The 12,436-nt window shown below is 47.3% G+C and overlaps 1 protein-coding gene across 1 annotated transcript; it reads right to left on the reverse strand.

Moving 5' to 3' along the window:
- Positions 1 to 7,144: 7,144 nt before the first annotated feature.
- On the reverse strand, positions 7,145 to 12,149 carry DUSP6 (dual specificity phosphatase 6). Its single transcript, XM_074870712.1, has 3 exons — positions 11,118 to 12,149; positions 10,065 to 10,502; positions 7,145 to 8,673 (listed from the first exon to the last, which is right to left on the reverse strand). Exons 1-3 carry the CDS (start codon positions 11,518 to 11,520, stop codon positions 8,366 to 8,368), a joined length of 1,149 nt encoding a protein of 382 aa, XP_074726813.1. The 5' UTR covers positions 11,521 to 12,149; the 3' UTR covers positions 7,145 to 8,365.
- Positions 12,150 to 12,436: the final 287 nt, after the last annotated feature.

Consider the following 12,436-nt stretch of genomic DNA (forward strand, 5'->3'; position numbering starts at 1 on the left):
AAAATTCTAGTAATGTGAGAAATTGCCCTGCTCAAGAATTCCTAGCTTCTTCAATCATTAGTCAATATTATCAATTATTATGCAGCCTGCAGCATGTGTTTTCACAGCCAAAAGAATGCCCCAGTGTCTGATTTTGCCAATAGTTAAGCATGTGAATAACATTACTGACAGGAATAAGCTCACTGAACGTTGTAATAAGGCTCAGCAATCCAAGGATGTAGATAAGAACTGTCATTCTGGAACATAGCAACATGCACATTATTTAAGTCAAGCTACATGCCGCACCTAGCTGTGCAGGACTCAGGAAAAAGGGAAATTTTCTTTTGACCTCAGATAATTGTCGTATTTATTATTAACATCACAATAATGTCCCATAGCTCTAACCAGCTCTCATTAGCCAAGGTACTGTATAAACATACCAGATGATTAAATCCCTGCCAGAGGAAGCTTACATACACTTTGAAGCATAAAAAATGAGAATCCTGTTAGTTTTATTCCACCGTAATCGACAGAGTCTTTTAAAACCTTAATACTGTAATAACAAACTGAGGGCTTGAGTGTGATCTCTGCTACTCTTGTGTAAATCCGTAAGAATGCCATTCATTTAGACCTCAACAGAGAGGCTGAAATATGTATTGCTGGCATGAAGTAAAAACACTGTTAGAAGAATATTATTAAGGTTGCAATGTCAAGCACTTTGAAGCTTACAGAAGAACTTGTGCACCTAGCTGCCACCTGAGACTCCTCAAAGTGTACAAAGTTTAACTGCTGATGAACCCCAGAAATAGCCACATTTTCTCATCTCTTGCCTTTCCAGCAATATCACCAAGGTACTCTGCCTTCTGTCAGATGACATGCATTTTGCTCCTCTGCCTAACACCAAAACTGTTCTTAGATGACTGATGTCATCCATATTTTGCCTGGAGAAAACAGGGATGTAAAGAGTATTTATACTGCACAGTGCAGAGACACTCAAGACAGCTGTGATCGGTACTGCTCAGGTACAAAACCAGTACAGCTGTGCAGTCAAACTTACCAATTTTGGGTCAGACTTACTGCACAATCCTCTACCTCACTGACACATCATCACACATCCCCTGCCTCCTCCCAGGGTGCTGTGCCATTGCTGCTCCATGGGGCTGGCAGCTCAACACTAGGAGCTGGCTCAGCTAAATTTCATCGCTGCTAACTTATAAAGTTCAAGATGCAGTTGCCTGGCATATGCAAATCACCATCTTCCAACTGCTCAAATCTTGGGCAAAAGGAACTTTTTGGGGAAGCAGTGCCAGGCACATTCCTGACACACCCTGCCAGATTTTGTGTCCCTTCCTCCAGGCACAGAGTGCCGAAGATGTTCAAGGAAACAGTAACAGATTTTGTTACACAGACAAAAAACAAGGCATTTTCTTCAGAAAAAAGGGCCAAGTCTTTTAGGATGACATTTTCAGAGGGATATTCATTTCTTTTCATCTTTATAGATCAGCCTGAGGCATTTATATTTGAGTCCAAACAAAGTCTAGCAAAGCTATAAACATCTGAAAAGTCCCCTTTTAAGAGGAAGCATTGGTCCACCTGAATAACAGACATTGTCTACTGCCTGCTCCGATGGTAATTTGCAAATATACAAAAGCTTTTCTTCACATACAGTAGCCTGCAAAATTTCACGTAAAACAAAAAACCTGGGTGAGGGATTGCAAACGTGTGTGTGAAAGACACATGTATTCCCAGAAATCAGACACATTTTGTCTTTATTTATAACAAAAACATCCTGTACACAGAATCCGAGTGTTACTCAATTCCTAATGCTTTAATTGAATATGAGCTCAGTGCTGGACTTCAGCATGGGATGAATTTCAGCCCAGATGAGAGGTGCTGTGCTACATTTCTTCACAGAGAGCTGGGTTGGCCTAGAAACCCCTCAAACAAATGAATGTCACAAAAATACTGACACAGAAAATGCAATTTAGATCACTGATAGCACAGGAAATCCTAATCAATCAAGCAATAGCTGAAGCCTCACTGGTCCTGAATTATTTTTTTTTTAATGTGTTAGTAGATCCCCAGGACACTAAAATTATCATTTTTTAAAATAAGGAGAAATGTTCTCTCTCACCGCATTGAGAAATTTTGACTTTCTAGCTCTATGTGTAGTTCAGAATCCTATAATATTACTGTATGCAGGGAAAAAGGATCTACAAAAATCACTAATGTCCCTAATGGTCTCCATATAGAGGCAGATAATGTCTTCAAAGGGTTCAAGAGTGTTACGACCACCAGTCTGTGTCAGTCTCCACTGGTAGTCTCTGTTGCTGTGCTGATTTACATCATTTGAGTGTCCAGCCTACCAACTGAACAGCTAATGTGTTTTCACAAATGCTAAATACTAGTGCTTCTAGTCTGTTTTTGTAAGGACATCATTTCCAGCAAAGGGAAAAAAAACGCCACCTTTAAACTATAAAGAACTTTTGCCCTGAGTAAACCAAGTGTCAGCCATCAAAATGTTTTTCAGATGGCTTCACTTGCAGATGGGGATTTATTTCCTACAGAGTTGAGGTCAGCAGGAAAAAAAGATGAAAAAAGAAACTTCCGTAATGCCCCAAAACATGGCTTTAACAGAAAAACAGAGAAGTTCATTAAAATAAAAGTCTTGGAGTTAAGCAAGGACATTGCCCATTTGGGAAGGTGGAAGATCTCAGTTAGCAGGACTTTCCAAAACACTTGTGCCTCTGGCAAAATGAGCAAAGTGCTTCACCATGGTCTCCACATTATGGTAAACAGACCTCCCACATAGTATCATTTTATGTCGCTGGTATCTGCAGTGCTGGAACAGCCTAGGGATGGGAGAGCGCCAGCATTTCTGCGTGCTTCCTGCGTCCTGGGGATCGCAGCTGTGAAGTAGAACAGGGCACACTTTCTGTTGCATCTCTCAAATATAGTCCTGAATGCAACTTCTGTCATTTAAAAATATTTCCTAAACAGACTCCATACCCTCACTTTCCATCTGATAATCATCTCCTTGTGTTTGTGGTAAGTCAACATCCTTCATCTTTGCCTTATGAGGAAAAGCTATGGCTGTGAGCACTCCAAAATTCCCTCAGTGCTTGCAGATCCCTATGATAACAAACAACAGAAAACATCTAATGCGCTTTTTTCCTTTCCTTACAGAGACAAGCACTTTACTCAAAAGAGAGCAGCTCCCATACCAGCTTTCTGCCTGTGCTATCTACTAAGTTACAGCACATGCTTCTCTCTCAAATTTGGCAATGAAGAAAGGAGACACATGATACAGCACCATCCATTTCTGGCTGTTGGGGGTGGGAGGAAAGGGCAGAGTTCATATACCCCAATGTCACCATATGCCATGAGAAAACACCATTGGGTAGCCTTTATTTTGTTTCAGCTATGAGGTGTTTGGAGCAAACTCAGCCACCTTCCTTGAATGAAGCATCTCTCTGGAGTCCCAGGAGTGACCCATATGTGCTGCTGTGTGATGGAGGGCGTTGGCCCCATACTTGTGTTCCTGGGGTAACTGAGCAATGCTGAACGTGCACACTGCAGGTCTAGGGGGGCACTGAACTGAGCTCAGCAATTTGTTCCACCATCTTCACTCAGGCAAAGCTTTTGGTGATTTATAGAGGTGTGGAGAGAAGGCCTAAGCTGTAGCCTCGTTTAAATGTTCACATGGAATTGTTTTTCCTGGAGCTCTGAATAGTGTGTCATCACCCTTCTCAACAGGGAAGAAATTTTGGATAAGCTTTTCAGAGAAACTGAAGAAATGCTCTCCAGACACATGGTTGTTAAGCCTGGCTTCAGTTTTGCTAGCAGAGATGCCTTTGGCAGCCACATTTTTGGTCTCTCCCAGCTTTCCTCACCACTCCCCACTCCTCAGAGGCGGTCAGTGTGCTGTGATGCTGGATGGGCCCTGAGGAAAGGCTGCTTCTTCGCACCCACCTTCCCTGTTAGCAGTAGCAGAGTGCTGAGTGCTATACAGAGAGGACCCAGGGAAGCCATGTGGATCCAAATCTATGCAGCAACCAGGAATGGAGATGGAGAATAAGATCATCTGCTAGGAAGTTGCAAGAGGATGGCAGTGATATTTTCTTACTTCTTCCTCTCATATACACCTTTCCTATAGCTCACTATAACTGACTGAGTCCATGAAACTCATCTTGGTTTTCGCTGTGAAAATGAAGAGGAGCAGGGAGGCTTAAGGCTGAGAGAAAGTGGAGTTGATTTAGGAAACGTAACACAAACAGCCAGAGAGTAACAGGGAAAAAAGAGGGTAAGAAAATGAAAGGACCATGGAGCTTAGGAAAGGGTCTGTGAAAAAACAGAAGGCATAGGGGGAAGAGCAGCATTTTAAAAAGGACAAGAAAAAGAATGGGGAAAGAGAAAATTATAGCTACAACAACAAAAAACAGAAAGAGTTGGAAGACCTTTTGAAGGTGGCCATAGAGTGGTTTGAAAGGGTGTGAGTGGGGAAGAGGAAATGCAAGAAGTGGAACCAGCACAATGAGCTACACGATGTTACTGCACAGAAAATGGAAAGCAAAGTGCTAATGTGCATCCAGACAATGAGGGGAACCTTGGCCTTACCAGAACAAAGGGGGCATGGATGCCACAGGACTTTCACCCTTTGCGTTAAAGGCACAGATGGGTCATGTGAGAAAGGTCTGATTACTCCTGAGGGTACAGTTTTCCTTTCTAATATCTCTGTAACTTCCGGAGGAATTCAGTACCTCACACTCCTGTAAACGAAGCAGGCTCCAATTTTTTTAGCTGCAAAGTGGGGATATTCCCCCCTTTCTCCTACACACATCAGGCCTGTCCCTCCAGGCACAAAGGATTTATTCTTCACTGTACAAATTACTATACCAGCTGAGGAACTACAATAGCTGCCAAAGCCCCCAGAAGCCCAAGACCTCTGCCCCATCCCAGCAAGGACTGAAAACGAGGGAGGGGAAAAAAGGAAGAAAGTTATTTTGAAACAAGTGGCTGGGGGGGGGGGGGGGGGGAAGAGACACTGCAGGAGTAAGCAGAGCCCAGTTTCTGAAAAACTGATGTAAGCGTGAGCCATTCCCCTCACCATACTGGGGCAGAGGTACCCTAGAGCCTGTGTGGGGAGGGTGAACATTGCTGGTGAGAACCCTCACTGCTTTTCCCTCCAAACTATTTGTAATTAAGAGCCAGCACATAAGTGAGCATGAACACCCCCAGCAAAATCAGAGGTTGAAGCAGGTTTTGGTTTGGCTCCACTTTCGGTTTGGGTTTTTCTGTGACCAAAGCTGTTCTTGCCCAGTCCTGGTTCAAGTTCAGCCAAGGTTTCTGACTAACAGCCCTGGTTCAGGCCTCGCTCGAGGAAAAATCTGTAGCAAGGTTTCTGCCCGACTCTGCTGCGTGTGTCTGTGTGTGAGCAAAGATCTTTGCTTGCTTGTCCCAAAAAATGATGAATTGCAGAAGTACCCATTTGGTGTTAGTCATTCGGCAAAGCAGGAAGGAAGCAGGAAGCCCTTGTGAGCACTAACTTTTCAAAGCAGCTTGCAAAGAAAGCCAAGGCCCTTCTCCCCTAGGCTACATCGCTGCACACTGCTCTTTACCGCTGCTTTTTACCTCCTCACCTTAACGGGCACCTAGTCACAATTAACATTTGCAACTCATTCAGCCGGAAATATTTGCCTGGTGCAAACAGCTGAGGCATTCACCTCGGCCCTCTCTCTGTGCAAGGCGTGTTAAGAAGGGGGAGGAAAGAGGAGCCCTACACTTGCTAAACGGGAGAGGCCCCATCGCACTCAACAGGTTCAGTTCATGCTGTGACCCTGCCTGGCTTCCTGCTATTCAGATGTGTTACTTCCCCTTTGTGGTAATGGCCTGTGGCAGCCGGCCAGAAAACACTATTAATTTCAGAAGTGGCCTGACAACAAACCCACAGCAAAACGAGAGGAAGTGGCGGGGAGGCCATCTGTTGACTTCAGCAGAACAGTAGGGACACACTATGTAGGTTCTACAAGGAAAGCAGATTAATAATCCACAAAGAGGAAACTGGCTAAAATTATCCACAGACCATATTAAAAAAAAAAAAAGAAAGAAAAAAAAAAAAAGGGAGTCACTTGAGCTGCAGCTGGACAGGAAATTGCTAGAGCTGCTTGCAAATCTCCACTTTGAACAGAGCAGCATAGGGAATGCCAAGAGCGGAAACCGTTCAAAACTGGATTAGCACAAGCCAAGTTTAACTGCAACCCACTTCTACTTTCACAGTTTATGCACTCAATCTAGGCCACTACTGCATGAGACACTGACTCACTTTTTTCCCATGTTTTGTTTGCTTTTCATTTCACACACTTGCAGTTTCTAAAATTACTTGAAATGTGCTCTGGCTGCCAGGAGTTCTGCAAAACCCCAGCCGACAGCCCCAGCTGCAGCATCAGCCCATCACCGTGGTACTGTACACAGACTTTGGCACCACCTTACCTTGGGCTACTTCTCATCAGGAAGGATGTTAATGAAAATAAGTTGCAGCAGGAAGTTTTGCAATTGCTGTAATGTCCCTTTTTCCTTCTGCAGAGGCAGGACTCCTTGAAGGGTCCAAAGAGGAAATGAGGTGACTAAGGGTATTATAAAGACTTTTGCTTCTTGCGTTCACCTGCTAAGTTGCAATGTGGCTGAACAGCAACAGAAAAATCATCTATAGGCTGCAGACTGTTGATAGATCTCTGTGAAATGAGTTCCTGCGAGACAGATAAGGAGAGCATGAACCCATCTCCTGGCATCTGTAATAGAGTACCAAAACTTGTAAATAAACCCAGAAAACAGCAGCGCCTTACTTTAAAAAAAAAAAAAAAAAATCCTTACGGCCCAGGGTCAGGTGCATCCCTGGGGTAGCAAAGGGATGCTGGAATAATTTGCAACTAACCTAAAGGCCTTCAAAAGCATTCCCTTCACCAAAGCAAGACAAGAATCCAGCACATGCACTGTTTATTCATTTAGGCACCAGGGGACCAAAGGGGAAATCAAGGCTTTATTGTTTTATGGGCTGTACGAAAGCTATTGCAAGCAATCATTACCCTTAAACATAACCATATGTGTATGTGCAATTAACCACACCCACACAGAAGCGAAAGGGGGAATAAAGCAGCCAGATTCTCAATAGCCAAAAATAGTTATTTATTTATTAATAATTTAAGGTTTTACATTCTTATAATAAATTCCATCTTAAAACTTTTACACTGTGAATTAGACTCTCCCTTATTGGCAACCATGTGCATGTTCACTGTGTGTACACACAGGTATAAATGTTCGCACATACTTCCAGTTTTATACAAAAAAAAGAGACGCAAAATATTGCATTTGAGGTGAAGCTCCCTGAAGAATTTGTACAGAGGTAATGCACTGTTCAGCACATCTGAAAGTTTTAAAAAGTGATCAAAAAATCTTTCGCATTCAAAGACGAACTTCCTCCCAGGTGATCTATTTACAAAAGGTAAGGCAAAAATTAATTTAATTTAAAAATATATATATATATATATCATGTGGAAACTACATCAAGAGCATGAGAAAAAAGAAAATCACCACAAGGAAAAGAAAGATATATGAAAGAAGAGACTGTACTCGCTCACAAAACATGATTTGAAAACTTCTCACCATTGCCATTTCTCCCTCATGGAAAGCTTGCTTCAGCTGAACAGTAAAATTAAGCATGCTGCAAATATATTCTTTGTAATTAAAAAAAAAAAAAAAACCACAAACAAATAAAAGCAGAATTTGTGAAGAGAACAAAAACACAGATGTCCCTTGGATTGATTTCTTGAATACATGTGAATTCAAAAAGATTGCAAATCGATTTAAGATTAAATATTTACATTGATCAAGTAGGATACTACCGAGCTCCCGGCAAACAAGTACTCCAAATACACTAAGCTGAAATCTCTTTCTTTGGCTCCTCTAAATTAAAACAGACAAACAAACAAAAATAACCCGTCTTCACTGAAGACAAAGATGTGTGTCACAGATCCGAAAGCAGAGAGGCAAGCGGGACAGTTCCAGTCTCTAGAGATCACGTGCCCAGCCTGTCCCGCCTTACCCTACCCCCCGGGAAGTCCTCGGACCCAAGCCACTGCGCAAGCAGGGATGAGCATGCTGCCCACCTGCCACCTGGTCACCACGGTCCTTCCCAGAGAGCTCACCACGTTCCCTCCCTTCGCAATAGCCGATTCCATACTGTGTAAACCTTTCCTAGCCTGCACTGGCAGCTGCTTTTTGATAGCAGAGGCCAGAAAAAGAGAAAGCTTCGTTTTCTTTATCACTGCCAAAGAGAAACCATTGAGGAGTGATCCCATGAAACAGACAGGAGAAGGGAGGCAGTGGGAGCTCACGTGGACTGCAGGGAATCCACCTGAAAGACGTTCTGGTTGGAAGGGGTGGTGAAGTACAGCTGCTGGTTCGGCACTCGGTTGTCACAGGGGCTGCTCAGCCCCAGAGTCCGCTCAAAGTCCAGCAGCTGACCCATGAAGTTGAAGTTGGGCGAAATGTTAGACTTCTTCATCTTGACAATATCGTAGGCATCGTTCATGGACAGGTTGAGCTTCTGCATGAGGTAGGCCACCGTCACTGTGACCGAGCGGCTGATCCCTGCTAAGCAATGCACCAGGACGCCGCAGTTCTTCCCCCGCGCTTCATCTGTACAGAGACAAAGAGGCAGAGGAGGACACATAAGACAGGGGGTTGGTAACTGATCTCTCCACACAAGTGAGATTATTATCAAGTAGGAAGAAAGGACGATTCTGATCCCAGTGGCCAGCAGCGCAATGCAAGAGTTAACTTCACCGGCTTAAAACCAGGACAAGAGGAGAATCCACCCCCCTACGTATATGTACCCGAGTCCAAGAGCTGAGAAAACTAAGAACGAGACAAAGGGAACAGGATACGCTGCATGACACCGTTTTAAGTCAGTTTTAAAAGACACGCTTTTGCCTGGGGATTTGCCTTAAATTCTTACAGTCCCCTTGCCCCAGCATGGAAATCCTGCAATATGTCACTGAATGCCTTTTATACAGACCAGCAGACTGCAAAGGTCTATTAAATTATTCTCCAACTGTTGTGCAGCTAACAATGGAGGTATTCAGGCATTTTAAAAGAATGAGGGAAGTCACAGGGGACAGCCCATTAAGAGGAACAGGATGTCAACATTGGTTGAAAATGGATTCCTTTGTAATAGGAAATGCATTACAATGCCTGGAGATTAGTTTCTTTGTGGCTTCCAGCCCACATTTCTTCCTGCTGGGCTCAGATTACCTACATTCTCCACTATTACCGGTATCATTCAACCGGATTACAGCACAGCTTCCCAACAGATAACACGATGCCCACCCCACCGCACCCCGATGGGATGATTTGCAGTCCTCCCCGAAACGAAGGAGAGTGCAAATTTTAACCAGAACTCCTTGAGCCTAAGGGGACGTGTTTCCAAAGCTGACGGATAATGTCTAAGGGCTGGCTAACCGAGGCACCGAGCCCGAGAGGTATATCATTATTACCACAAGATTTAATTAAAGCTCATACATTTGCCAGGGATACCGTTTATGAATAACTTGTATTTCAAAGCTAAACTTAGCTTCCCAGATAGTTTCTTTTTATTACACCGCTCTTCAGTAACCTCAAGAAGGGGAAAAAAAAATAACCAAACAAAAAAAGGACGAATAAACCATCAACCCCGGGCTCATTTACCTCCCCCAGGAAGAGATTTAAAAAGATCTCCCATCCTGCGCATTGCTCAGTCCCCAGCTCCGACAGAAGCAGCTCAGGGAGGAATCCCACAGCCAGTCGATCCAGGTATGCGTTTGCAACGTGCAAACGTCGCTTACAATTCACCGGGGCTCCTCAATAACCCCACAAACAGTCCCCACCCGCCCCTTAATTTAAACCGCCTTTAAAACCATAAAGCGAGGCATCCCCCAGAGACTGCCAAAAACGCTGCTACCGCTTCTCGACAGAGATCTCCTGAATTCTGCAAAAACAGCTGAAATCTGACGCTAGACATATATAGCTGTTAGCAAATAACCGGGTCTCACCTATAAAGGAGATGGCCTCAGGGAAGAACTGAGACAGATTTTGGCTCCAGTGGTCTGAGATGGGGATCTGTTTGTACTTGAATTCGCCGGCGTTTTCAAAGAGATTAGGCAGGTTGGGGGTAACATTCAATATGTATTTAATGCCAAACTCTTCTAAAACGTCCAGATTAGTGGAGTCCTTGGCACAGCCTAAGTAGAGGTAGGGTAAAATCTCCACCGGGAAGGAAGGCTGGTTGTTGGAGAGAGGGCTGCCATCGGAGTCAGTGGCACTGTTGGGGTCTCTGTCAATGTCAGATTCAATGTCTGATGAGGAATCGGAGCTGATTCGGAGGCCTCCCAAGCCCAGGACTGGCAAAGGAGGAGAACTGCTGCTACACGAACTGTCTAGGTTAGTTTCGCAGTGCAGGGCGAACTCGGCCTGGAACTTGCTAAAACCACCTGGGGAGAAAAGCAAAGGGGGGGGGGGGAAATGCAACCTGATATAAGACGGCAAGCCGACTTACTTCTCCGGTACAGCCCTGTCTGCAAAGGGGCATCTGCTTCCCACCCTCTCGAGCCCCGGGAAAAAGAAAAAATCCGTCACACACTCACGCAGAAGGACTAACCTAAAAGAAGGTTTAAAAAAATCACCCGCGGCAGCGGAGCACTCGGCACGTTCAAGATTAAAACCCTGTGCCGCTTCGCCCTGCGGGGACCTCTGGAGAGGTGTCTCGGCGGCAATTCCTTGTGCCCTCCCCGGCTCGTGCCGGGATCCCCGTTAGCCCTGTCCTCCCCACGCTGCTACAGAGATTCCAGTCCTCGAGGTCTCTTTAAACAAAGCGAGGACAGGGATGCTGGGGCGGGGGAGGGGGGGGGGGGGGGGGGAAGAGCCCCCTGCCCAGGTTGGTATCCTCCCGGAGCGCCAGTGTGCAATGCCCTGAGGACGCTGCGGACGCCCCCCCCCTCCCTTCTTTCCCCGGGCAGCGAGCCGCGGGGCTCGCCTCCCCGTCGCCCTCAGCCCCGGCCCCCAGGCAGGCTGCGGTCTCTTCCCCAAGCCCGGGCAGCCCTTCTCACCTTCCAGATAGAACGCCTTGCAGCCTTCGTCTTTGAGGCGCTTGAGGAGCAGCCCCAGCACGGACTCTCCGCCCGTGTTCTCGTTCCAGTCGCGGCTGTGCTCGTCGTAGAGCACCACCGTGTCGGTGCCGCACCGGCGGGCGAAGCGCTCCCGGTCCTCCTCGCTGCTGGCGACGAGGGACCGCAGGGGCAGGTTGCCCTTCTGCAGCCGCCGCAGCATGATGCCGGGGATGGCCACGTTGATGGCCGACTCGATGTGGGACGACTCGTACAACTCCTGCGGCCGACAGTCCATCAGCAACAGCCGGTCGTTGCCCATCTCCAGCTGCTCGTTCAGCCACGCCACGGATTTACTAATCGCCATTTCCGACGCAAAAGGGACGGGTCTGAACGTATCTAGCATGAGGAAGGACGGGGGAAGCGGAGTGTGCTCTGGAAGCGCCCCTCTCTCTCACAGAGGCATGCGGCTGGCTCGGCGGGCGAGCTGCACCCCTCCAACTCCGCACAACTTATCTCCCTCCGCCCCAGGAAAATGAATCACGCAGCCCCCCCGCGCCGCCTCCCCCGCGCCGGGCGGCGGTGGAGTCACGGGGAGGGAGCAGCAGCCCCGGCCCCGGTGTGTGTGTAAGTGGGAGCGTGTGTAAGTGTGTGTGTGTAAATGTGAACGTGCATGTGTGTATGTGCCTGCGTGCGCGCAGCCAGCCTGCCCGGTCTCCTTTTTTTTTTTTTTTCCTTTTTTTTTTTTTTGTCAATGAATCCCTCAATGAACCTGCCTAATCGCCGCTGCAAGCTTGAGCCCTTGGGCTTTTCCTCCGCCCGGAGTGAATGAAATCCAATTAACGTGCCGCCGAGCGGGGCTGCCCCACTCGGCGCGGACCCGGCGCGGACACACCGCGGCGGTGCCGGTGGCGGTGCCGCTGCCCCGTCGCCGCCCGCAGCGCCCCTCGGCCGCGGCCCCGCGCCGCCCGGCGGCTCCTCAATGGGTACAACCGCGGGACGTCTCAATGGAGACATTCTCCGGCGCAGCCAATGGGGGCGCGCGGAAGGGGCTGTTGCCGCGGCGACGGGCCGGCTGGAACAGGTTGTGTTGATGAATCGTTAATGAGTTTGTCATTCACAAAAACGGAAAGGAATTTCCGCTCCGGATAAGCCGAGTGCAAACAAGCGGCAGCCGCGGCGCGGCGGGCGGGGGCGGTGGGGGCAGGTGAGGGGGCGCGGCCCCGCCCTCCCCTCCTCCCTCCCCCCCCCTCCTCCTCTCTTTCCCTCCCCCCCTTCTCCGCAGCGGGCACCGGCCGCGGCCGGCGGAACAAAAGGCACCT

This window comes from Strix uralensis, chromosome 5 (genome assembly GCF_047716275.1).
Source record: "Strix uralensis isolate ZFMK-TIS-50842 chromosome 5, bStrUra1, whole genome shotgun sequence".
Lineage (NCBI taxonomy): Eukaryota > Metazoa > Chordata > Aves > Strigiformes > Strigidae > Strix > Strix uralensis.